Here is a 23,922-nt window from a genome sequence, read left to right on the forward strand (position 1 = left end):
AGACTCAATAAAGTAGGATCCTTCCTGATTCCACCCTCTTTTGTGTTTTTCCTGAAATGATTGGCAGACCTGAACACCCAATCCCAGCACTGCAGCCTCCTTTCTGCGCTGAGATTGTTTTTCAACGAGGGAGGGGGCTCCACTGATCTCAGATCAGCTCAAGTGAGTGTGGAATGAGCCCAAACCCAGCGTATGAGGGGCGTATTTGTCTCTGCCTGCGTTCATACTGCACTGGAGAGAGAGACTTACCTCATTACACACCTGGGAGACACACTGGTGACGGGTCAGGAAAAGAGCAGCACTCTGGAGTCATTCCACTGGTGTATTTATTTATTTTGGAGTAATGTGTTTTTGTTTATAACATTTGTAGTAAACCTGCTCTGAGTTGATTAAATACAGTCCTTTGATTTCAACTGATGTTTACAAACAATCCCACAGTGCTATTTCACACTTACTGACACCTTCAGTGGACAGATCCGCACAGTCCCCACAAAGAATGGAAACAGTCTCTCAGTGAAGGAGTGTTTAAAAGTGAAGAGAGGAGTGTTGTCACTGGGGTCAGAGAATGACACCTCCCCTCTGTCCCAGTCCAGCTGCACTCTGACCCTCTGGAGGTCCCTCTGCACAGTGAGGCGTGTAGGTGTGGGGGCCAGGGCTCTGTATTTCCCATCGTGCAGCCCTATACCCCACACTCCTCCTGCTGGGCTCAGATCCAAACGCCCTTTCCTGCTGCTGGACTCTTTAATCACACCCATCCGCCAGGCCACACCCCCCACTTCTACATCCCAGCAGTGTCTCCCTGAGCTGAATCCCTCAGAGCCCAGCACACACAACCATGCATCAAATCTCTCTGGATTATCAGGAACCTGCTGTCTCTCATCACTGTATCTCACACTGGTCAGATCCTCAGACAGTGAGAGGAGTGGATGTGCTGTGTTTGGGTCCAGAGTCACAGGAGCTGAAGGGACAGAGAATGAGACGTCAGCACTGATCTGCACAAAGGGAAACCGTCAGACACAAAGGGCTCCTAATGATATAAACTGGGTTTCACAAAAACAACATTATAGACTCAGATACATGTGTGAGAGAAGCAGCAGAACTAAAAGACAGTAATAATTCTAAGGATTTCACAAGGATAGTATAATCGTTGTAAGAAGGAGCAAAGCCTGTCTGTGTTTCTGTAGCCCCTTAAATACAGTATCACTCTTAAAGCAGCATTTTATAATGAGCATCAGTGAGATTAAGGACTGGTGCTCAGTCTCTTCACTCCAGGGCTCTCACACAGACAGGACCAATATGACTCTGACTGGCTTGATCAGCTTTTGGAAAGGATGCTGAAGATTCCCCCTGTACAGTGACAATGTGGAGCTCCCTGCCCCCAGTACTCACTGTATTGAACAGTCCCAAGCATCTTCTCCCACACTCTGTACTTCAGATTGCCCAGGTGCTTGGCCACATCAACCAGCACTCCTGAGACCGTCTCTGGATCCCCCAGGGTGCACTGGGCTCTGCAATAATATTCAGGAGTCACTTGTGCTGTGGGTGGGGCTTCATTACCACAGAAGATTATCAGCAGCAACATCAGATCTTCATTCTGTAAGAAAATGGCTCCATCCCTCCCAGCGTTCTGCCACACCGCCCCACTGAGAGACACACACTCACAGCCCCACTGAGAGACACACACTCACAGCCCCACTGAGGAACACACACTCACAGCCCCACTGAGAGACACACACTCACAGCCCCACTGAGAGACACATACTCACAGCCCCACTGAGAAACACACACTCACAGGAGTGTGGGAAGGGGGTATTTATATTTGAGGCAAATAATATTGTAAATACTTCAATATTATTATATATATATGTTCCTCCACAGTCATTATTAAAGCAGCAGTAATTATTACAGAGAGAGAGGCATTTCAAACACATTCCACAGTAGCTCACTGATAGAACACTGCAGAGCTAATGAACTACTCTTGATATTTAACCTGATGAGAGAGGATGGAGTTTGTTTACCTGTTTTGTGTGTCCTTGTAGCACTGAAATAAAGAGAGTGAATTATTATCACTGTAGCCAATACTCTGTCCATTAACACCATGTTAGGAACCACATTAATATCTTTAAATAACTTTTGATATTATATGACATAGAAAATTAAATGTGCTGCTTTAACACTGTTATACATGGGTGCAGTGTATGTTGCCTGATAACGTCGATTTAAAACACTTTCCCTGCAAAACAATAATTCTGCTTGATTAAATTTTGAGGAGATTGAATGACTTTTGCAAGAATAGAGAATACTATCTTGTATAAATGAATGTGTGTGAGCATTAACAGCAGTGTACACAGAGTCCTACAGACACAGAGTGAACAGGTCTTACCTGCAGGAATGAGACGTCTTCAGCTCCCAGCTCCTGTTCTAAGGCTCTGATCTGTTCTGAAACGGATGATATCTCTTCTGTCATCTTCTCAATCTTCTCCTTCATCTTCTGACTCTTCTGCTCCTCTTCCTCCCTCAGTGCAGTGATCCTGGCTGCCTCTTCATCTTTTAGGAACTGCTGAAGTTTCTCAAACTCCATCTTTATCTGTCTCTCTGTGTGCTGGGCCTGGCTCTGGAATAAACATTATTCACCATCATTTCAGAACAATCCAGTGCTGCATTTTCAACACTGTGATTTAAAGGCCCCAGTACAGTACCTTGATGTGCTCTGCTGTTTGATCACAGATTAGTTTCACTGCATTAAAGGCTTTTAGCTTCTCCTGCAGTGGAGCCAGTGCAGTCCTGAGTTTCTCCTGGAAAGAAATGAGTCCACACTTTACTGAGGAAACAGACCCACAGTAAACTTCACTGCCTACGGACAGCACAAGAGTCCCTGCTCAGACAGAGGGGAGACAGAATGGCTCTATTCTGTTTTCACAGACAAAATTCAACATCCATCCATCCATCCATTATCTTAACCTGCTTATCCTGAACAGGGTCGCAGGGGGACTGGAGCCTATCCCAGCATACATTGGGCGAAAGGCAGGAATACTGTAAAGACGGGGACTATAAGTATAATACCGGGCACAATGTCCCTCACCCAAAAGCTCACACGAGCTAGAAATAAAAAGAACCTTCAGGAAGGCGTCAGAAGCACACGCCGCACTAACGACCTGAACACCTTCCTTACCTTTTCTTTTAAGAGTGAACGAAACCCCGCACCAGCACGATACCTGACTCACTAACACACCTAGTCTACCGCGTGCTTACCAGCTTGGTGCAAGAGCGAACACCAAAGCACTGACAGACTGCCAGCGAGGGCTTTAAATACCCTCAGGAGGTAGGCTCCCCTGGCACTAACGAGGACCAGGTGAAGATAATGACAACCTGCCCCCTGGTGGCCACAACCAGTCACTACCTCCCAACCCTGACAAATACACCCTAGAAAGGTCGCCAGTCCATCACAGGGCACACACACCATTCACTCACACACTCATACTCACGGACAATTTAGAGTCTCCAATCAGCCTAACCTGCATGTCTTTGGACTGTGGGAGGAAACCCACGCAAACACGGGGAGAACATGCAAACTCCACACAGAGAGGCCCTGGCTGACCGGGATTCAAACCCAAAACCTTTGCTGTGAGGCATTCAATATCCAGATGTTTTTAAATGAAAATATCCTACAATGTATACTTCGTCTCTCATGACAGATCAACAGTGATCTTCCATCTTAGACCACATTGTGTCAGACACATTTATCTGAGCATGAACTTTGACCCCAACTGTCCCATGCTGAGCACTGCTCCCTAACACAGCTCTGAGAATGTCTCCACACTCCTGCCCCTCCCTCCTGTCTCTCTCTGTCAGTCATGTGACACGTAGTGAGGAGCTCCAACTGCAGTCAGGCCTGAGAACTAAAATGGCTCCTTTTGCAGATCATTTCACTTTGGAAATACAGTAAATACTGACATTAGAATGTGAAATCATGTCAAATCTTAATATTAAAATGTTAATTCTACTTCTGTTTTCAGTTATAGTGATAACCTTCACCATGGGCTCAGTAGATGACAGCAAAACAAATCATTTTCAATCATGAAGAATAAATTGCGTTATAACCAGTTACCTTATACTCTTCTGCAGCCTCCTGAACTGGTCGCATTTTGTGGTTTTCATGTTTTTTGGAAATTTGACAGATAACACAGATGGGTATTTGATCGTCCAAACAGAAGACTTTGAGTTTCTCACTGTGCAGACTGCAGAACACTTCAGATCCTGCTTTAGCTCTCTGACTTCTCTCCTTTAAGAACGCCTCACAGGTATTCCTCAGAGACAGGCTAATGGGAGGATGTTTCTTCGAAGATCTGCTCCTACAAACTGGGCACTCCTGAGATCCCTTGTCTCTCCACCAATGCTGCAGACAGGCCTTACAGAAGCTGTGACTGCATCTCAGGACAACAGGATCCCTGAAGATTTCAGAGCACACAGGACAGGAGAGGTCCTCTTCCAGGAGAGAAGGAGATCCAGACGCCATTCTGTCTCCGTCTGTTCTGAGCTCAGTAAATAAATCTGAAGGATATACAGTGAAATCATATCATAAGTTCCCCAGTGTAGCTACAGCGTCTGTCTGTGAGAAAGTGGTACACTGTAAAAGTCTGTCTTCACTTTTACACCAGCCTTGTTTTTCAGGTTCTGCCAGTTCTCTCTGATGTAATGCAAATGGAATCTCATTACCCACATAAACTCAAGCACACACCCTCCCTTACAAACATGCTTCACACACATGCATAACTGGAGTCCACAATCCATTCCTCTTCATAATATTGTCACTGATGAAGCTGATGGAGTTAGCTGTGCTTTAGATTAGTTGAATTTCACAAATACTCATGACAGGGCAGCCTGTGGTGTAGTGGTTAAGGTAAATGACTGGGACACACAAGGTCGGTGGTTCTAATCCTGGTGTAGCCACAATAAGATCCGCACAGCCATTGGGCCCTTGAGCAAGGCCCTTAACCCTGCATTGCTCCAGGGGAGGATTGTCTCCTGCTTAGTCTAATCAACTGCACGTCACTCTGGATAAGAGTGTCTGCCAAATGCCACTAATGTAATAATGATTGGCTCTCAATTCAGTTCTGTCCAGAGGCTCCTGTTTCTTCCTCAGGTGTACCACCCTGGTTTGTCCACAAGAGTGCACTGCAGAGTAAACCAAAGCCATGGGATGCAGTTAATTGACGCTAAGCCAAATCCGTATAAAAACACATTCAATTAAAGATTTTAAAAACGCTTTAAAAAGCAAAACACCTTTTGAACACGGACGACAGTACATACAGAAGTACATACAGACACACGTGCATTTTTTAAACCGTTGTGTCAGGAAATCTTCCCAGTGGATAAACCAAGGGAACTCTGGAGAGTTGTAATTATGCACTGGTAAAATAAGGACTAGATTTTTTCAATATTAATAGATGCGTATGTGAGAGAGATGTAGGCCTACTCATTGCATACAGGCTCCATACCAAAAAAAGAAAGACAATTATCTGAACAATTATGTTGTATTTTACATTTAAAAGCTTCAGTTTTATATGAGCATGCACATGTGTTGAAAACAACACGTCCATAGCATGTTTTCGTCTTCTACGTCCCCCACCCCATCATGAGGAGACTCATGAGTGAGTGACACTGCTCGAGGAACATTCCGGTCTGAAGCCGAGCGAGGCTGTTCAGCGCTTCAAACTCACCTGGAGGTTCAGGTAACTGGGGGAATCCATGTTGAGCTATGTGGCCGTGTGGAGAAAATCAGCACGGGACTGAAATGATGGGGCGAAGCTCAACACTAACATCCTCACGCCTTTTGGATCGACCTATCTGTGCGAGAAGACATTTTCGTCTCTGGCCTATATAACAAATAAATACAGATGTCGGCTCAGCAGCGTGGAGGAAAACCTTTGTGTCGCCGTGTGCAGCATCAATCCAAGAATTAACTTGCTATGTTCGTGGAAGCAGGCCCATCCTTCTCATTAACATAGCCTATGTATGTTACTAAAGAAAATAAACCAGAGGAAGAAACTAAAATAAATAAAGTGAGATCGTTATAGCCGTGTTTCTGTCTCTCTCCGCCTCCAGATTAGCTGCTCTGGTGTTGTGACTCTTGGCTCCCGTTTTAGATCTGAACTGGATCTGATGATTTGTGCATTTGTTTAATCGTGATTGCTTTGTTTGTTCTGGTTCTTGTTCGTTTTATTAAATTGTTGTAGCCTAGGCTATTTCTTACATTGCCTTATTCGTTTTTGGTTGATTGACAGTTGTTAACATGGGTTTGGAATGGGTTTTGGGAAAGTGGGGTCGCCAGACCTCTCCAGTTATTTTTGTGGTGTCGCCAGACAAAACGTTTAAGAACCACTGCTGTAGCGGGTACAAGCTGACGTTAACTCGAGTGTCAAAGGGAGAGCAATATTCTGTTCCCAGAATAGAAGATTTACTTTTGCGTTTGTTTGTTTGTTTGTTTGTAATAAAAATCAGTAGTTGTAATTCAGGCAGACCGGTAGATGCAGGGCAGGCAGAGTGTAATCTGGAAAACATGCAGGAGTTCAAAAACCAAGAAGCCAGACCGGCAAAAGTGTAAAACTAAATCCAACAAACCAGGCAGAGAGCAAAAGCCAGACAGAATATATCAGGGCAAAGGCACGGGGAAGAGGAGGCTAGAACCAGGGGAAAGGAAATAACAAGGGCAGAACTCGGAAACAGGGGAAGATGAACGCGCCTGAGATGAACAAATGAAACAGACCAGTAAATATATTTAAAACAGATAACAAGGGGAACAAGAATCAGGTGAGTGAACTGGGGAACAGATGATAAGGAACAGGTGAAATGAATGACAAGATACAGGAAGGAAGTCCATATAAGGAGTGGGAGGTGGAGACACAGGTGGAACGAATGAATGAGAGAGACTGACTACGGTGAGCACAGAGGGTCACAAGGAACGAAAACGTAAAGGACAGATACAGAAAAACACAGAACCTGACAGACATGAGTTTTTCATCCTGATTGACTCAAAATGGATGGATGTGTACCAAGTCAGTTCAGCCACTGCAGCCTGAACAGCTGAGCGCCTGCACATTAGTTTCAGTAGCCATGGCAGCCAGAACTCTTGGTCTCTGATAATGGCAGCTGCTCTGTGAGTGCAGAGTTTACAGGGTTCATGAGGAAGAAACAGGCTTGCAGAGCGGCCAGTCCAAACCTTTATGTCCAAAAGATTATGAAAAACTGTCTGGAGGTAACACTGGACACCAAAGGGGCAAGAGTCTGGTTCAGCTGCAGAGCAACTCTGCAGACCACGACAGCTCTATCACCAGCGGGAATGTTGCTCTCCGCTGCACCCTGGACTCCATACACCCCCACCTGAAATGGAGAGTTCAAAAGAAGCAAAGAAAACTGAGAACCATGACAGGCAGGTTTGTCATCGGTGATCCTGCACATACAAGGAACTTCAGTCACGGACCGAAATGGATTCCTGGATACGCAGAGACGGTGACTGGACCGGTATCCTACAGAGAGAGGCTGGAGGATGGAGGAGCGGTCCAAAGACGCAAAGACCCAATCCATTCAGAACCTGAGGATATTTCTGCTGGAGAGCTGAAGGACTGTACTGTCCCTAGTCATAACACTGCTCATGTCACTGCTCCTCATAACACTGCTCCTCATATCACTGCTCCTCATAACACTGCTCCTCATATCACTGCTCCTCATATCACTGCTCCTCATAACACTGCTCCTCATATCACTGCTCCTCATAACACTGCTCCTCATAACACTGCTCCTCATAACACTGCTCCTCATATCACTGCTCCTCATAACACTGCTCCTCATATCACTGCTCCTCATAACACTGCTCCTCATATCACTGCTCCTCATATCACTGCTCATGATTACACTGCTCATCATGTCACTGCTCCTCATAACACTGCTCATGCCACTGCTCCTCATAACACTGGTCATGTCACTGCTCCTCATAACACTGCTCCTCATAACACTGCTCGGACAGCGCCTCCAACAGGGGCTGGTTACCCAGCAACCAATGTGCACTGGCGCCGAGACCCACAAAGACAGAGAGAGTTACCTCATCATCTGAAAGACTTTCATTGAATATATATATTTTTTTCTGATTATGAATTTATAATCTTATTTTTTCAGATTATGAAGATAATTGTTGAGAAGTAAAAATACACGTTGCAGTGGTTATTGTAGAACGATTAGGCAGGTAAGTAGAGTTATAGTATGTTAAAATTTTTGGTGGCAGGAGATGGAGTGGAGTGGCGTGAGACTGCCAGTTCTGATTCCACTAGAGGGCGGTAGAGTCACTGTTACGCAGCAGCGTCGGGGTGAAGAACGAGTGAAGAAGTCAGGCTGTTAGAAGAGGTGTGTGAGTCACACTCGTTTCTCTGGTCCTGTTCAACTTCCAATGAAAGTAACGATACAAATATCTCCTGTCTTTACGTTACTGCGCACACAATCCCAGCGCTCCATTACAACTGCTATGAGCACTATTTTATTTGTGTGTTTTAAACAATGAAATGTATTCTGAGATGTGCGTAGTAGCCTAAGGTGGAAGCTTGATTTTTGGTTCTTAAGGGCATCTCTGGAGGTTAGACTCAATAAAGTAGGATCCTTACTGATTCCACCCTCTTTTGTGTTTTTCCTGAAATGATTGGCAGACCTGAACACCCAATCCCAGCACTGCAGCACCCTTTCTGCGCTGAGATTGTTTTTCAACGAGGGAGGGGGGCTCCACTGATCTCAGATCAGCTCAAGTGAGTGTGGAATGAGCCCAAACCCAGCGTATGAGGGGCGTATTTGTCTCTGCCTGCGTTCATACTGCACTGGAGAGAGAGAGACTTACCTCATCACACACCTGGGAGACACACTGGTGATGGGTCAGGAAAAGAGCAGCACTGGAGTTATTCCACCGGTGTATTTATTACACCTCAACTCATTACACACACAACACCAGTGTACTTACAGTACCACCATACACCACAGTAATTATTCAGTAATAACATTGTGAGGTCATATCAGAGAGATCAGACATTTCTCATCAAGCACTTAAGAATGTTTGTATTTACATTTCAGATAATTGACTATATTTTGTTCATGACGTGTTTTTGTTTGACATTTGTAGTAAACCTGCTCTGAGTTGATTAAATAAAGTCATTTTACTTCAACTGATGTTTACCAACAATGCCACATTGCTATTTTACACTTACAGACACCTTCAGTGGACAGATCCGCACAGTCCCCAGAGTACAAAAGAAAGGAAACAGTCTCTCAGTGAAGGAGTGTTTAAAAGTGTAGAGAGGAGTGTTGTCACTGGGGTCAGAGAATGACACCTTCCCCCTATCCCAGTCCAGCTGCACTCTGACCCTCTGGAGTTTCCTCTGCACAGTGAGGCGTGGAGGTGTGGAGGTCATGGCTCTGTATTTGCCCCTGAACAGCTCTATACCAAACAGTCCTCCTGCTGGGCTCACATCCGCATCCCCTTTCCTGCTGATGGACTCTTTAACCACACCCACCTGCCAGATCCCACCCCCCACTTCTACATCCCAGCAGTGTGTCCCTGAGCTGAATCCCTCAGAGCCCAGCACACACAACCACCCAACACATCTCTCTGGATTATCAGGAACCTGCTGTCCCTCATCACTGCGTCTCACACTGGTCAGATCCTCAGACAGTGAGAGTTTGGGATGTGCTGTGTTTGGGTCCAGAGTCACAGGAGCTGAAGGGACAGAGAATGAGACGTCAGCACTGATCTGCACAAAGGGAAACCGTCAGACACAAAGGGGTCCTCATGATATAAACTGGGTTTCACAAAAACAACATTATAGCCTCAGATACATGTGTGAGAGAAGCACCAGAACTAAAGGATAATATTTCATAAGTCACATATTGTATAATCCCTGTAAGAGGGAGCAAAGCCTGTCAGTGTTTGTGTAGCTCCCGTCCTTCCCCTTAAACACAGTATCACTCTTAAAGCAGCATTTTATGATGAGCATCAGTGAGATTAAGGACTGGTGCTCAGTCTCTTCACTCCAGGGCTCTTACACAGACAGGACCAATATGACTCTGACTGGCTTCATCAGCTTGTGGAAAGGATGCTGAAGATTCCTCCTGTACAGTGACAATGTGGAGCTCCCTGCCCCCAGTACTCACTGTATTGAACAGTCCCCAGCATCTTCTCCCACACTCTGTACTTCAGATTGCCCAGGTGCTTGGCCACATCAATCAACGCTCCTGAGACCATCTCTGGATCCCCCAGTGTGCACTGGGCTCTGCAATAATATTCAGGAGTCACTTGTGCCGTGGGCGTGGCTTCATTACCATAGAAGATTATCAGCAGCAACATCAGATCTTCATTCTGTAAGAAAATGGCTCCATCCCTCCCAGCGTTCTGCCACACAGCCCCACTGAGAGACACACACTCACAGCCCCACTGAGAGACACACACTCACAGCCCCACTGAGAGACACACACTCACAGCCCCACTGAGAGACACACACTCACAGCCCCACTGAGAGACACACACTCACAGCCCCACTGAGGGACACACACTCACAGCCCCACTGAGAGACACACACTCACAGTCCCACTGAGAAACACACACTCACAGCCCCACTGAGAGACACACACTCACAGCCCCACTGAGAGACACACACTCACAGCCCCACTGAGAGACACACACTCACAGCCCCACTGAGAGACACACACTCACAGCCCCACTGAGAGACACACACTCACAGCCCCACTGAGAGACACACACTCACAGCCCCACTGAGAGACACACACTCACAGCCCCACTGAGAGACACACACTCACAGCCCCACTGAGAGACACACACTCACAGCCCCACTGAGAAACACACACTCACAGCCCCACTGAGAGACACACACTCGCAGGAGTGTGGGAGGAGGGAAGGGAGGCATTTATATTAGAGGCAAATAATATTGTAAATACTTCAATATTATTATATATATATAGATGTTCCTCCATAGTCATTATTAAAGCTGCAGTAATTATTACAGAGAGAGAGGCATTTCAAACACATTCCACAGTAGCTCACTGATAGAACACTGCAGAGCTAATAAACTACTCTTGATATTTAACCTGGTGAGAGAGGATGGAGTTTGTTTACCTGTTTTGTGCGTCCTTGTAGCTCTGAAATAAAGAGAGTGAATTATTCACTGAAGCAAATACTCAGTCCTTTAACACTATGTTAGAAACCATTTTTATTTAAATATCTTTAAATAACTTTTGATATTCTATGACATAGAAAAATAAATGTTCTGCTTTAACACTGTTATACATGTGTACAGTGTATGTTGCATGATAATGTTGATTTAAAACACTTTCCCTGCAAAACAATAATTCTGCTTGATTAAGTTTTGAGGAGATTGAATGACTTTTGCAAGAATAGAGAATACTATATTGTATAAATGAATGTGTGTGAGCATTAACAGCAGTGTGTTTAGAGTCCCACAGACACAGAGTGAACAGGTCTTACCTGCAGGAATGAGATGTCTTCAGCTCCCAGCTCCTCTTCTATGGCTCTGATCTGTTCTGAAAGGGATGATATCTCTTCTGTCATCTTCTCAATCTTCTCCTTCATCATCTGACTCTTCTGCTCCTCTTCCTCCCTCAGTGCAGTGATCCTGGCTGCCTCTTCATCTTTTAGGAACTGCTGAAGTTTCTCAAACTCCATCTTTATCTGTCTCTCTGTGTGCTGGGCCTGGCTCTGGAATAAACATTATTCACCATCATTTCAGCACAATCCAGTGCTGCATTTTCAACACTGTGATTTAAAGGCCTCAGTACAGTACTGTGCTCTGATGTGCTCTGCTGTTTGATCACAGATTAGTTTCACTGCATTAAAGGCTTTTAGCTTCTTCTGCAGTGGAGCCAGTGCAGTCCTGAGTTTCTCCTGGAAAGAAATGACAGAGTCCACACTTTACTGAGGAAACAGACAGACAGTAAACTTCACTGCCTACAGACAGCACAAGAGTCCCTGCTCAGACAGAGGGGAGACAGAATGGCTCTATTCTGTTTTCACAGACAAAATTCAATATCCATCCGTCCATCCATCCATTATCTTAGCCTGCTTATCCTGAACAGGGTCGCAGGGGGGCTGGAGCCTATCCCAGCATACATTGGGCGAAAGGCAGGAATACTGTAAAGACGGGGACTATAAATATAATACCGGGCACAACGTCCCTCACCCAAACGCTCACACGAGCTAGAAATAAAAAGAACCTTCAGGAAGGCGTCAGAAGCACACGCCGCACTAACGACCTGAACACCTTCCTTACCTTTTCTTTTAAGAGTGAACGAAACCCTGCACCAGCACGATACCTGACTCACTAACACACCTAGTCTACCGCGTGCTTACCAGCTTGGTGCAAGAGCGAACACCAAAGCACTGACAGACTGCCAGCGAGGGCTTTAAATACCCTCAGGAGGTAGGCTCCCCTGGCACTAACAAGGACCAGGTGAAGATAATGACAACCTGCCCCCTGGTGGCCACAACCAGTCACTACCTCCCAACCCTGACAAATACACCCTAGAAAGGTCGCCAGTCCATCACAGGGCACACACACCATTCACTCACACACTCATACTCACAGACAATTTAGAGTCTCCAATCAGCCTAACCTGCATGTCATTGGACTGTGGGAGGAAACCCACGCAAACACGGGGAGAACATGCAAACTCCACACAGAGAGGCCCCGGGATTCAAACCCAAAACCTTTGCTGTGAGGCATTCAATCTTCTCCTTCATCATCCGACTCTTCTGCTCCTCTTCCTCCCTCAGTGCAGTGATCCTGGCTGCCTCTTCATCTTTTAGGAACTGCTGAAGTTTCTCAAACTCCATCTTTATCTGTCTCTCTGTGTGCTGGGCCTGGCTCTGGAATAAACATTATTCACCATCATTTCAGCACAATCCAGTGCTGCATTTTCAACACTGTAACTTAAAGGCCTCAGTTCAGTACCTTGATGTGCTCTGCTGTTTGATCACAGATTAGCTTCAGTGCATTAAAGGCTTTTAGCTTCTCCTGCAGTGGAGCCAGTGCAGTCCTGAGTTTCTCCTGGAAAGAAATGAGTCCACACTTTTCTGAGGAAACGGACAGTAAACTTCATTGCCTACAGACAGCACAAGAGTCCCTGCTCAGACAGAGGGGAGACAGAATGGCTCTATTCTGCTTTCACAGACAAAATTCAATATCCATCCATCCATCCATCCATCCATTATCTTAACCTGCTTATCCTGAACAGGGTCGCAGGGGGGCTGGAGCCTATCCCAGCATACATTGGGCGAAAGGCAGGAATATACCCTGGACAGGTCGCCAGTCCATCGCAGGGCACACACACCATTCGCTCACACACTCATACCTATGGGCAATTTAGACTCTCCAATCAGCCTAACCTGCATGTCTTTGGACTGTGGGAGGAAACCCACGCAAACACGGGGAGAACATGCAAACTCCACACAGAGAGGCCCCGGCTGACCGGGATTCAAACCCTTGCTGTGAGGCATTCAATATCCAGATGTTTTAAAATGAAAATATCCTACAATGTATACTTAGTCTCTCTTGACACATTAACAGTGATCTTCCATCTTAGACCACATTGTGTCAGACACATTTCTCTGAGCATGAACTTTGACCCCGACTGTCCCATGCTGAGCACTGCTCCCTAACACAGCTCTGAGAACGTCTCCACACTCCTGCCCCTCCCTCCTGTCTCTCTCTGTCAGTCATGTGACACCTAGTGAGGAGCTCCAACTGCAGTCAGGCCTGAGAACTAAAATGGCTCCTTTTGCAGATCATTTCACTTTGGAAATACAGTAAATACTTACATTAGAATGTTAAATAATGAAACATTTTAATATTAAAGGTTAATTATACTTCTTTTTTCAGTTCTACTGATAACCTTCACCGAGGGCTCAGTAGATGACAGCAAAACAAATTATTTTCAATCATCATGAATTTTCTGATTAAATTAGTAAAATATAAAGTTGATAAAATAAATTATGAATGTGTAAATTGCGTTATAACCAGTTACCTTATACTCTTCTGCAGCCTCCTGAACTGGTCGCATTTTGTGGTTTTCATGTTTTTTTGAGGTTTGACAGATAACACAGATGGGTATTTGATCCTCCAAACAGAAGAGTTTGAGTTTCTCACTGTGCAGACTGCAGAGCACTTCAGATCCTGCTTCAGCTCTCTGACTTCTCTCCTTTAAGAACGCCTCACAGGTATTCCTCAGAGACAGGTTACAGGGAGGACGTTGATTTGAAGATTTTCTCCTGCAAACTGGGCACTCCAGAGATCCCTTCTGATCCCAGTACTGCTGCAGACAGGCCTTACAGAAGCTGTGACTGCAACTCAGGACAACAGGATCCCTGAAGATTTCAGTGCACACAGGACAGGAGAGCTCCTCTTCCAGGAGAGAAGGTCCAGACGCCATTCTGTCTCCGTCTGTTCTGAGCTCAGTAATGGCTTCTGCTAAATCTGCAGTTTAGTTTCACTTTTACTTACTGCTGTAACTGCAGGTAAACTTAATACATCTCTTTAAATGTCTGCTTCTCAGTCTGTTTTTGTTTCTCTATCTTTAGAGGTTCCTTAATTTCTGAAGAATATGCAGTGAGATCATATCCTGAGATTCCAAGTTAAACTGAAGGGTCTTTGTGTGAGAAAGTTGTACTTTGCTCTTCCTAACGACTAACAGAACTTATATAAAAGTACAAAATGATGTGTAGTTCCCGAAAGTACATTTTAAGGGTTCTGATTGTACGAAACCCCTATAATATATAAAATAAAGGTTTAGTCCTACATCTTCGTCTATACATTCAGACTAGACTAAGAGAAAAAAAAAAAGAGATATCAGAAATAAATTAAGCTTTTGAAAAGCTCTAACGGGTACACAGCAGCAATGGTGTAGTTAGTAAATTGCTCCACCTTTACCTGACTCCACGTTTGCTTTGTACAGAGTTTGAGGTACGTGCGCAGGGCGGTAAAATCCTACCCGCTTCCTTTGCGATCACTGAATTCACCCCATTCAACAAAAGAACTGACGGTCTTCAGTCCAGATGTAGAAGAGTTGAATCTGGCGTTTTCACTCTGAGCCCGACATTTTGGCTTCCCTGAGCTACAGCCTTTATCGCAACATAAGGGGCATTACAGTAAAACTAAAAGAAATATTTGTGAAAATATTATCACTGCAACAACACGTTGTCATTAAAGACACTTGTATTATGTCACGTAAACTTCCCCCCTGGATCACAGGACCGTACGGCGGTGTTCCAGTGGTTGTGCCGCACGATCTGTTGTGACCGGCGACACCACAGAGCAACAGGTGATTGGCTGCAGTGTCGCCCGGGGCGACCGTGTCTCGCTGTGTAGGGGAAATTCCCTGGACAGGCGACGTCTTGCAAACAACCTTTCCCGTTCACTTTCACTTTCCGAGTTCTTTCACAGCAAGGAGAGCTACACTAATACGAACTTTATGACTACTGCAGCAAAACAAAGCACGGAGAATGTACCACACCAATGTGAGAATAACTGCTAAAATCTAGAGTGTTTCTAACTATATGCATTGTACATATCTGGATACATATATCCTAGGTTACATTGTTCTACATTATATTTTTCTCACAGCTGCTCTCTGGCTCCCTCTGCAGGTCAGTAGGGTGTTCACAGCCTGATTGCTCGAGCTTCCCCTGACACGTGACGTTTTCGTGCGACTAGTCTCAGGTTGTATTCAACTCCAGAAGCAGCAGCACCTTGACGTTTCGCTTTGTTCCTGCAGAGGGCACTCAAATTCAAACAGAGCGTTTTTTACACGAGGGAAATCCACAGCAACAGACGCTACTACAATTCCATGACTCAAACGAAAAAAACAAAAATGATTTCGGTGAAGCCAAAATTTGTACACAGCGCTCATTCCGGGTGGAGATTGACAGCTAACGGACATGGTGGCCATTATGTTTGAGAATTACAGGAAGACAAACCTGCCCTTTAAAAGAAGGGACAACGCCAACAAAAAAACAACCGAAGAGCACTCTTCAAAAAAAAGCAACAAAAATGAAAATAAAAGCAAGGATTGTGTTTTATTTTTCCTTCCTTTATCTACTGTGGTGCCTCGGGGTGGATCCTGAGGGCAGTGGGTGGGCCCAGCTGGAAACCAGACACAGGAGTCAGCAATATTCAGAAAAAATTAATCTTTTAAAAGGGCCGTTCAGGCAAAAAGAACTTATGCTCTTCCCAGACCGGGGTATTCTTCAGGGCCTCCTTCCTCATTCCCTCCTGGGCCGCGTCAGGGCTGGGGGACGTACACAGGGAGAGGGTAAGTGAAGGTGCTTTATTATCCTCACGTGTCCTTCGGTAAAGGTGGGGTCTCCTTTCGGATCAATCCTCCTTGTCAGTACAGCAGGGCGCAGACGGTCCTTCCTCTCTCTGCCTCTTCCTTCCTCAGAATAGACTGACTCTGTTTGCAGCCTTGACCGCGCCTTAAATCCTCCCCTCCTCGTTTTAGAAAAAGGGCTGCAGCTGAGTTAGTACTTTTCCACATTGTTCACTCACATGTGCTGTCCGGGGTCCTGGACTGCAGGTAGAGGTGTCTCTCTCCATGGTGCTGATCTCCCCATCACCTTTCTAGGGAAATACACTCCTTCGCATACCTCTCCCAATGTGTAACGTTTGCGTGGCTGAGTGGTGCGGGTTCTTCGGGGGTTTTCCCCCCACGTGCATATATATTTCAATATGGTATTATGGTGGACATGTCAAATTGCTGTCTAACTCAATTGCATTATGTTTTGAACAGTTTTTAAAACATTACCTTCACCTGTCCAAAAGGTGCTGTCGATACACAGAATTTTAGTGGTGTTTGTGTTGTGTTGACACTGAATGCATTTTGTTTGAAAGCAATGAAAAATGATCCAGTTAGACTGCTGTTGTGCTACCTGTGTTAAGAGTTTAGCCCACATAGACTGCTGTTGTGCTACCTGTGTTAAGACTTTAGCCCACATAGACTGCTGTTGTGCTACCTGTGTTAAGAGTTTAGCCCACATAGACTGCTGTTGTGCTACCTGTGTAAAGACTTTAGCCCACACAGACTGCTGTCGTGCTTCCAGTGTTAAGAGTTTAGCCCACATAGACTGCTGTTGTGCTTCCTGTGTTAAGAGTTTTGAAAAAGTGTACTCGGTACTGGGACATGGGTATAAGCAATTGTAAAAAAAATTAAGATCCCTCAAGTATTCTATTGCCTAAAGGGCTGGAAGAAACATATTGACTGTGTTTTAAACAGGAACCCCAAAAGATATGAGGAAGTGCTTAGTCACACTGCTATTTAAATTCTGAATGTTGAAGAAACCAGACCTCTAACATCACGTGCTGAAGATGCCTGACATCCTTGGAAGGATGAGTCCCACGTGTGCTGGTCTACAGGGCAGTAATGGCCCATGTGTGCAGGTCTACAGGGCAGTAATGGCCCATGTGTGCTGGTCTACAGGGCAGTAATGGCCCATGTGTGCTGGTCTACAGGGCAGTAATGGCCCATGTGTGCTGGTCTACAGGGCAGTAATGGCCCATGTGTGCTGGTCTACAGGGCAGTAATGGCCCATGTGTGGTGGTCTACAGGGCAGTAATGGCCCGTGTGTGCAGGTCTACAGGGCAGTAATGGCCCATGTGTGCTGGTCTACAGGGCAGTAATGGCCCATGTGTGCTGGTCTACAGGGCAGTAATGGCCCATGTGTGCTGGTCTACAGGGCAGTAATGGCCCGTGTGTGCTGGTCTACAGGGCAGTAATGGCCCATGTGTGCTGGTCTACAGGGCAGTAATGGCCCATGTGTGCTGGTCTACAGGGCAGTAATGGCCCATGTGTGCTGGTCTACAGGGCAGTAATGGCCCATGTGTGCTGGTCTACAGGGCAGTAATGGCCCATGTGTGCTGGTCTACAGGGCAGTAATGGTCCATGTGTGCTGGTCCACAGGGCAGTAATGGCCCATGTGTGCTGGTCTACAGGGCAGTAATGGCCCATGTGTGCTGGTCTACAGGGCAGTAATGGTCCATGTGTGCTGGTCCACAGGGCAGTAATGGCCCATGTGTGCTGGTCTACAGGGCAGTAATGGCCCATGTGTGCTGGTCTACAGGGCAGTAATGGCCCATGTGTGCTGGTCTACAGGGCAGTAATGGCCCATGTGTGCTGGTCTACAGGGCAGTAATGGCCGCTTGCCTGTCTTACTGTATGTCAGCGTTAGCAGCAGGCAGTGCAGCTGTGGCACAAGTCAGATTGCAGATTGATGGAGCAGCACAGATTATGAATGAAGCTGATCACAATTTTTTGCTCTCCATGACGTGAAACTGGTTGTAACGATAGAAGTCTTAAAAATCCTAGAAATATCCCATGAATCACAAAAGATGGTTTGGTATTGTTTTTTTGAATTGGATTGAGTGACATTCACACTGTACTACTGCTGCTGTCTCCATGGCGATGGCCTTTCTTGTGTTACCACGACCCTGCTTAAGACTCAACCACACGTCTTTGCTTATTACGATGGCTCTGTGTTTCTCAACTGATCTTAGATCAGCTCAAGTGAGTGTGGAATGAACCCAAACCCAGCGTATGAGGGGCGTATTTGTCTCTGTCTGCGTTCATACTGCACTGGAGAGAGAGACTTACCTCATCACACACCTGGGAGACACACTGGTGACGGGTCAGGAAAAGAGCAGCACTCTGGAGTCATTCCACTGGTTTATTTATTACACCCCAACTCATTACACACACACCAGTGTACTTACAATACCACCATATACCACAGTAACTACTCATTACACACACACCAGTGTACTTACAATACCACCATGTACCACAGTAATCACTCATTACACACACACCAGTGTACTTACAATACCACCATGTACCACAGTAAATACTCAGTAATAACACTGTGAGGTTATATCAGAGAGATTAGACATTTCTCATCAAGCACAATACAATGTTTGTATTGACATTTCAAATTATACACAATATTTTGTAATAATGTGTTTTTGTTGATAAAATTTGGAGTTAATCTGCTCTGAGTTGATCAAATACAGTCCTTTGACTTCAAGTGAAGTTTACAAGCAATCCCACAGTGCTATTTAACACTTACAGACACCTCCAGTGGGCAGATCCGCACAGTCCCCTCAGTACAAAAGATTGGAAACAGTCTCTCAGTGAAGGAGTGTTTAAAAGTGTAGAGAGGAGTGCTGTCACTGGGGTCAGAGAATGACACCTCCCCCCTGTCCCAGTCCAGCTGCACTCTGACCCTCTGGAGGTCCCTCTGCACAGTGAGGACTGTAGGTGGGGAGGTCAGGGCTCTGTATTTCCCACTGAACAGCCCTATACCCCACAATCCTGCTGTTGGGCTCAGAGACACACCCCCTTTCCTGCTGATGGACTCTTTAACCACACCCACCCGCCAGAACTCACCCCCCACTTCTACATCCCAGCAGTGTCTCCCTGAGCTGAATCCCTCAGAGCCCAGCAAACACCCCCACCTATCAAATCTCTCTGGATTATCAGGAACCTGCTGTCTCTCACCACTGCGTCTCACACTGGTCAGATCCTCAGACAGTGAGAGTTCGGGATGTGCTGTGTTTGGGTCCAGAGTCACAGGAGCTGAAGTGACAGAGAATGAGACGTCAGCACTGAGCTGCACAAAGGGAAACCGTCAGACACAATGGGCTCCTAATGATATAAACTGGGTTTCACAAGAACAACATTATAGCTTCAGATACATGTGTGAGAGAAGCAGCAGAACTAAAAGACAGTAATAATTCTAAGGATTTCACAAGGATAGTATAATCGTTGTAAGAAGAAGCAAAGCCTGTCAGTGTTTCTGTAGCCCCTTAAATACAGTATCACTCTTAAAGCAGCATTTTATTTTGAGCATCAGTGAAATTAAGGACTGGTTCTCAGTCTCTTCACTCCAGGGCTCTCACACAGACAGGACCAATATGACTCTGACTGGCTTCATCAGCTTGTGGAAAGGATGCTGAAGATTCCCCCTGTACAGTGACAATGTGGAGCTCCCTGCCCCCAGTACTCACTGTATTGAACAGTCCCCAGCATCTTCTCCCACACTCTGTACTTCAGATTGCCCAGGTGCTTGGCCACATCAACCAGCACTCCTGAGACCGTCTCTGGATCCCCCAGGGTGCACTGGGCTCTGCAATAATATTCAGGAGTCACTTGTGCTGTGGGTGGGGCTTCATTACCACAGAAGATTATCAGCAGCAACATCAGATCTTCATTCTGTAAGAAAATGGCTCCATCCCTCCCAGCGTTCTGCCACACAGCCCCACTGAGAGACACACACTCACAACCCCACTGAGAGACACACACTCACAGCTCCACTGAGAGACACACACTCACAGCCCCACTGAGAGACACACACTCACAGCCCCACTGAGAAACACACACTCACAGCCCCACTGAGAGACACACACTCACAGCCCCACTGAGAGACACACACTCACAGCCCCACTGAGAGACACACACTCACAGCCCCACTGAGAGACACACACTCACAGCCCCACTGAGAGACACACACTCACAGCCCCACTGAGAGACACACACTCACAGCCCCACTGAGAGACACACACTCACAGTCCCACTGAGAGACACACACTCACAGCCCCACTGAGAGACACACACTCACAGCCCCACTGAGAGACACACACTCACAGCCCCACTGAGAAACACACACTCACAGCCCCAGTGAGAGACACACACTCACAGGAGTGTGGGAGGGGGGAAGGGGGGTATTTATATTTGAGGCAAATAATATTGTAAATACTTCAATATTATTATATATATATGTTCCTCCATAGTCATTATCAAAGCTGCAGTAATTATTACAGAGAGAGAGGCATTTCAAACACATTCCACAGTAGCTCACTGATAGAACACTGCAGAGCTAATAAACTACTCTTGATATTTAACCTTATGAGAGAGGATGGAGTTTGTTTACCTGTTTTGTGTGTCCTTGTAGCTCTGAAATAAAGAGAGTGAATTATTATCACTGTAGCCAATACTCTGTCCATTAAGACCATGTTAGGAACCACATTAATCTCTTTAAATACCTTTTGATATTATATGACATAGAAAAATAAATCTTCTGCTTTAACACTGTTATACATGTGTACAGTGTTATGTTACATGATGAAGTAAAACTGACTTAAAAATGACTTAAAACACTTCCTCTGCAGAACAATAATTCTGCTTGATTAAGTTTTGAGGAGATTGAATGACTTTTGCAAGAATACAGAATACTATATTGTATAAATGAATGTATGCAAGCATTAACAGCAGTGTACATAGAGTCCTACAGACACAGAGTGAACAGGTCTTACCTGCAGGAATGAGACGTCTTCAGCTCCCAGCTCCTGTTCCAAGGCTCTGATCTGTTCTGAAAGGGATGATATTTCTTCTGTCATCTTCTCAATCTTCTCCTTCATCATCCGACTTCTCTGCTCCTCTTCCTCCCTCAGTGCAGTGATCCTGGCTGCCTCTTCATCTTTTAGGAACTGCTGAAGTTTCTCAAACTCCATCCTTATCTGTCTCTCTGTGTGCTGGGCCTGGCTCTGGAATAAACATTATTCACCATCATTTCAGCACAATCCAGTGCTGCATTTTCAACACTGTACCTTAAAGGCCTCAGTTCAGTACCTTGATGTGCTCTGCTGTTTGATCACAGATTAGCTTCAGTGCATTAAAGGCTTTTAGCTTCTCCTGCAGTGGAGCCAGTGCAGTCCTGAGTTTCTCCTGGAAAGAAATGAGTCCACACTTTACTGAGGAAACGGACAGACGGTAAACTTCATTGCCTACAGACAGCACAAGAGTCCCTGCTCAGACAGAGGGGAGACAGAATGGCTCTATTCTGCTTTCACAGACAAAATTCAATATCCATCCATCCATCCATCCATCCATCCATTATCTTAACCTGCTTATCCTGAACAGGGCCGCAGGGGGGCTGGAGCCTATCCCAGCATACATTGGGCGAAAGGCAGGAATACACCCTGGACAGGTCGCCAGTCCATCGCAGGGCACACACACCATTCACTCACACACTCATACCCACGGGCAATTTAGACTCTCCAATCAGCCTAACCTGCAAGTCTTTGGACTGTGGGAGGAAACCCACGCAAACACGGGGAGAACATGCAAACTCCACACAGAGAGGCCCCGGCTGACCGGGATTCAAACCCTTGCTGTGAGGCATTCAATATCCAGACGTTTTAAAATGAAAATATCCTACAATGTGTACTTAGTCTCTCTTGACACATTAACAGTGATCTTCCATCTGAGACCACATTGTGTCAGACACATTTATCTGAGCATGAACTTTGACCCCGACTGTCCCATGCTGAGCACTGCTCCCTAACACAGCTCTGAGAACGTCTCCACACTCCTGCCCCTCCCTCCTGTCTCTCTCTGTCAGTCATGTGACACCTAGTGAGGAGCTCCAACTGCAGTCAGGCCTGAGAACTAAAATGGCTCCTTTTGCAGATCATTTCACTTTGGAAATGCAATAAATACTTACATTAGAATGTGAAAATAATGAAACATTTTAATATTCAATGTTAATTATACTTCTGTTTTCAGTCTGATAACCTTCACCAAGGGCTCAGTAGATGAAAGCAAAACAAATCATTTTTAATCATCAAGAATTTTCTGATGAAATTTGTAAAATATAAAGTTAATAAAAGAAATTATGAATGTTTAAATTGTGTTTTAACCGGTTACCTTATACTCTTCTGCAGCCTCCTGAACTGGTCGCATTTTGTGGTTTTCATGTTTTTTGGAAATTTGACAGATAACACAGATGGGTATTTGATCCTCCAAACAGAAGACTTTGAGTTTCTCACTGTGCAGACTGCAGAGCACTTCAGATCCTGCTTTAGCTCTCTGACTTCTCTCCTTTAAGAACGTCTCACAGATATTCCTCAGAGACAGGTTAATGGGAGGATTTTCCTTCGAAGATCTTCTCCTGCAAACTGGGCACTCCAGAGATCCCTTCTGATCCCAGTACTGCTGCAGACAGACCTTACAGAAGCTGTGGCTGCAACTCAGGACAACAGGATCCCTGAAGATTTCAGAGCACACAGGACAGGAGAGCTCCTCTTCCAGGAGAGAAGGAGATCCAGACGCCATTCTGTCTCCGTCTGTTCTGAGCTCAGTAATGGCTTCTGCTAAATCTGCAGTTTAGTTTCACTTTTACTTATGAAGGGGAAAATTCACAGAACGAAAGATCTCCCTCCTAAAAGCATGATAACCAATCACAAGTCAAAATCAGACTCCACCTTAGTGAGCAGGCTGGTTCCTCCAAAACTCTCGACGATGTGTGCTAAAAGTTTATCAATATATCTGTATTAAAGTATGATATGTACCCTGTATAGTTTCAAACTGATTAACTGCTAAATTGTGGTAGGATTACACAGTGAGCCCAGCCAGCTGGCAGGGGGGGGGGGGGCCGTCTTGAACTGTGTCAAGGACACGGGCAGAGCAAGATATGACTGTACAGCTGATTTCTCCGGGACTCTCAATGTTTTATGCCAGAAGTGTATCTATTTGACCTTGAACATTAATTATAGCTGAGCTTATGAAAACGCAAGAAACCACAGTGAAAACTGTTGAAATGAGAGCAAAGAATGCTACGTACATTTATTCCCTTAGAAGAGAATAATTAATGAAATGTTTAGTATGTCTGTATATTAGAAAAGTATATTAGAAGTGAATATTAATGAAATGTTTAGTTTGTCTGTATATTTTCAATGATTACTGCTGCTTAGTTTGTCTTATAAAAGCTAAAGATGCAGAGTGACGTGTATGGATGACGTGTTAGAGGGAGGG

The 23,922-nt window shown here is 45.4% G+C and overlaps 2 protein-coding genes across 2 annotated transcripts; both read right to left on the reverse strand.

Moving 5' to 3' along the window:
* Positions 1 to 311: 311 nt before the first annotated feature.
* On the reverse strand, positions 312 to 14,493 carry LOC133128382 (E3 ubiquitin-protein ligase TRIM35-like). Its single transcript, XM_061241836.1, has 6 exons — positions 14,089 to 14,493; positions 13,017 to 13,112; positions 11,534 to 11,764; positions 11,165 to 11,187; positions 10,186 to 10,304; positions 312 to 958 (listed from the first exon to the last, which is right to left on the reverse strand). Exons 1-6 carry the CDS (start codon positions 14,491 to 14,493, stop codon positions 441 to 443), a joined length of 1,392 nt encoding a protein of 463 aa, XP_061097820.1. The 3' UTR covers positions 312 to 440.
* Positions 14,494 to 18,767: 4,274 nt separating this feature from the next.
* Positions 18,768 to 23,274, reverse strand: LOC133128380 (E3 ubiquitin-protein ligase TRIM35-like). The gene is made up of 6 exons (XM_061241834.1): positions 22,816 to 23,274; positions 21,739 to 21,834; positions 21,423 to 21,653; positions 21,041 to 21,063; positions 20,118 to 20,236; positions 18,768 to 19,686 (listed from the first exon to the last, which is right to left on the reverse strand). Exons 1-6 carry the CDS (start codon positions 23,221 to 23,223, stop codon positions 19,163 to 19,165), a joined length of 1,401 nt encoding a protein of 466 aa, XP_061097818.1. The 5' UTR covers positions 23,224 to 23,274; the 3' UTR covers positions 18,768 to 19,162.
* Positions 23,275 to 23,922: the final 648 nt, after the last annotated feature.

Source organism: Conger conger, chromosome 5, assembly GCF_963514075.1.
Source record: "Conger conger chromosome 5, fConCon1.1, whole genome shotgun sequence".
Taxonomy (NCBI): Eukaryota; Metazoa; Chordata; class Actinopteri; order Anguilliformes; family Congridae; genus Conger; species Conger conger.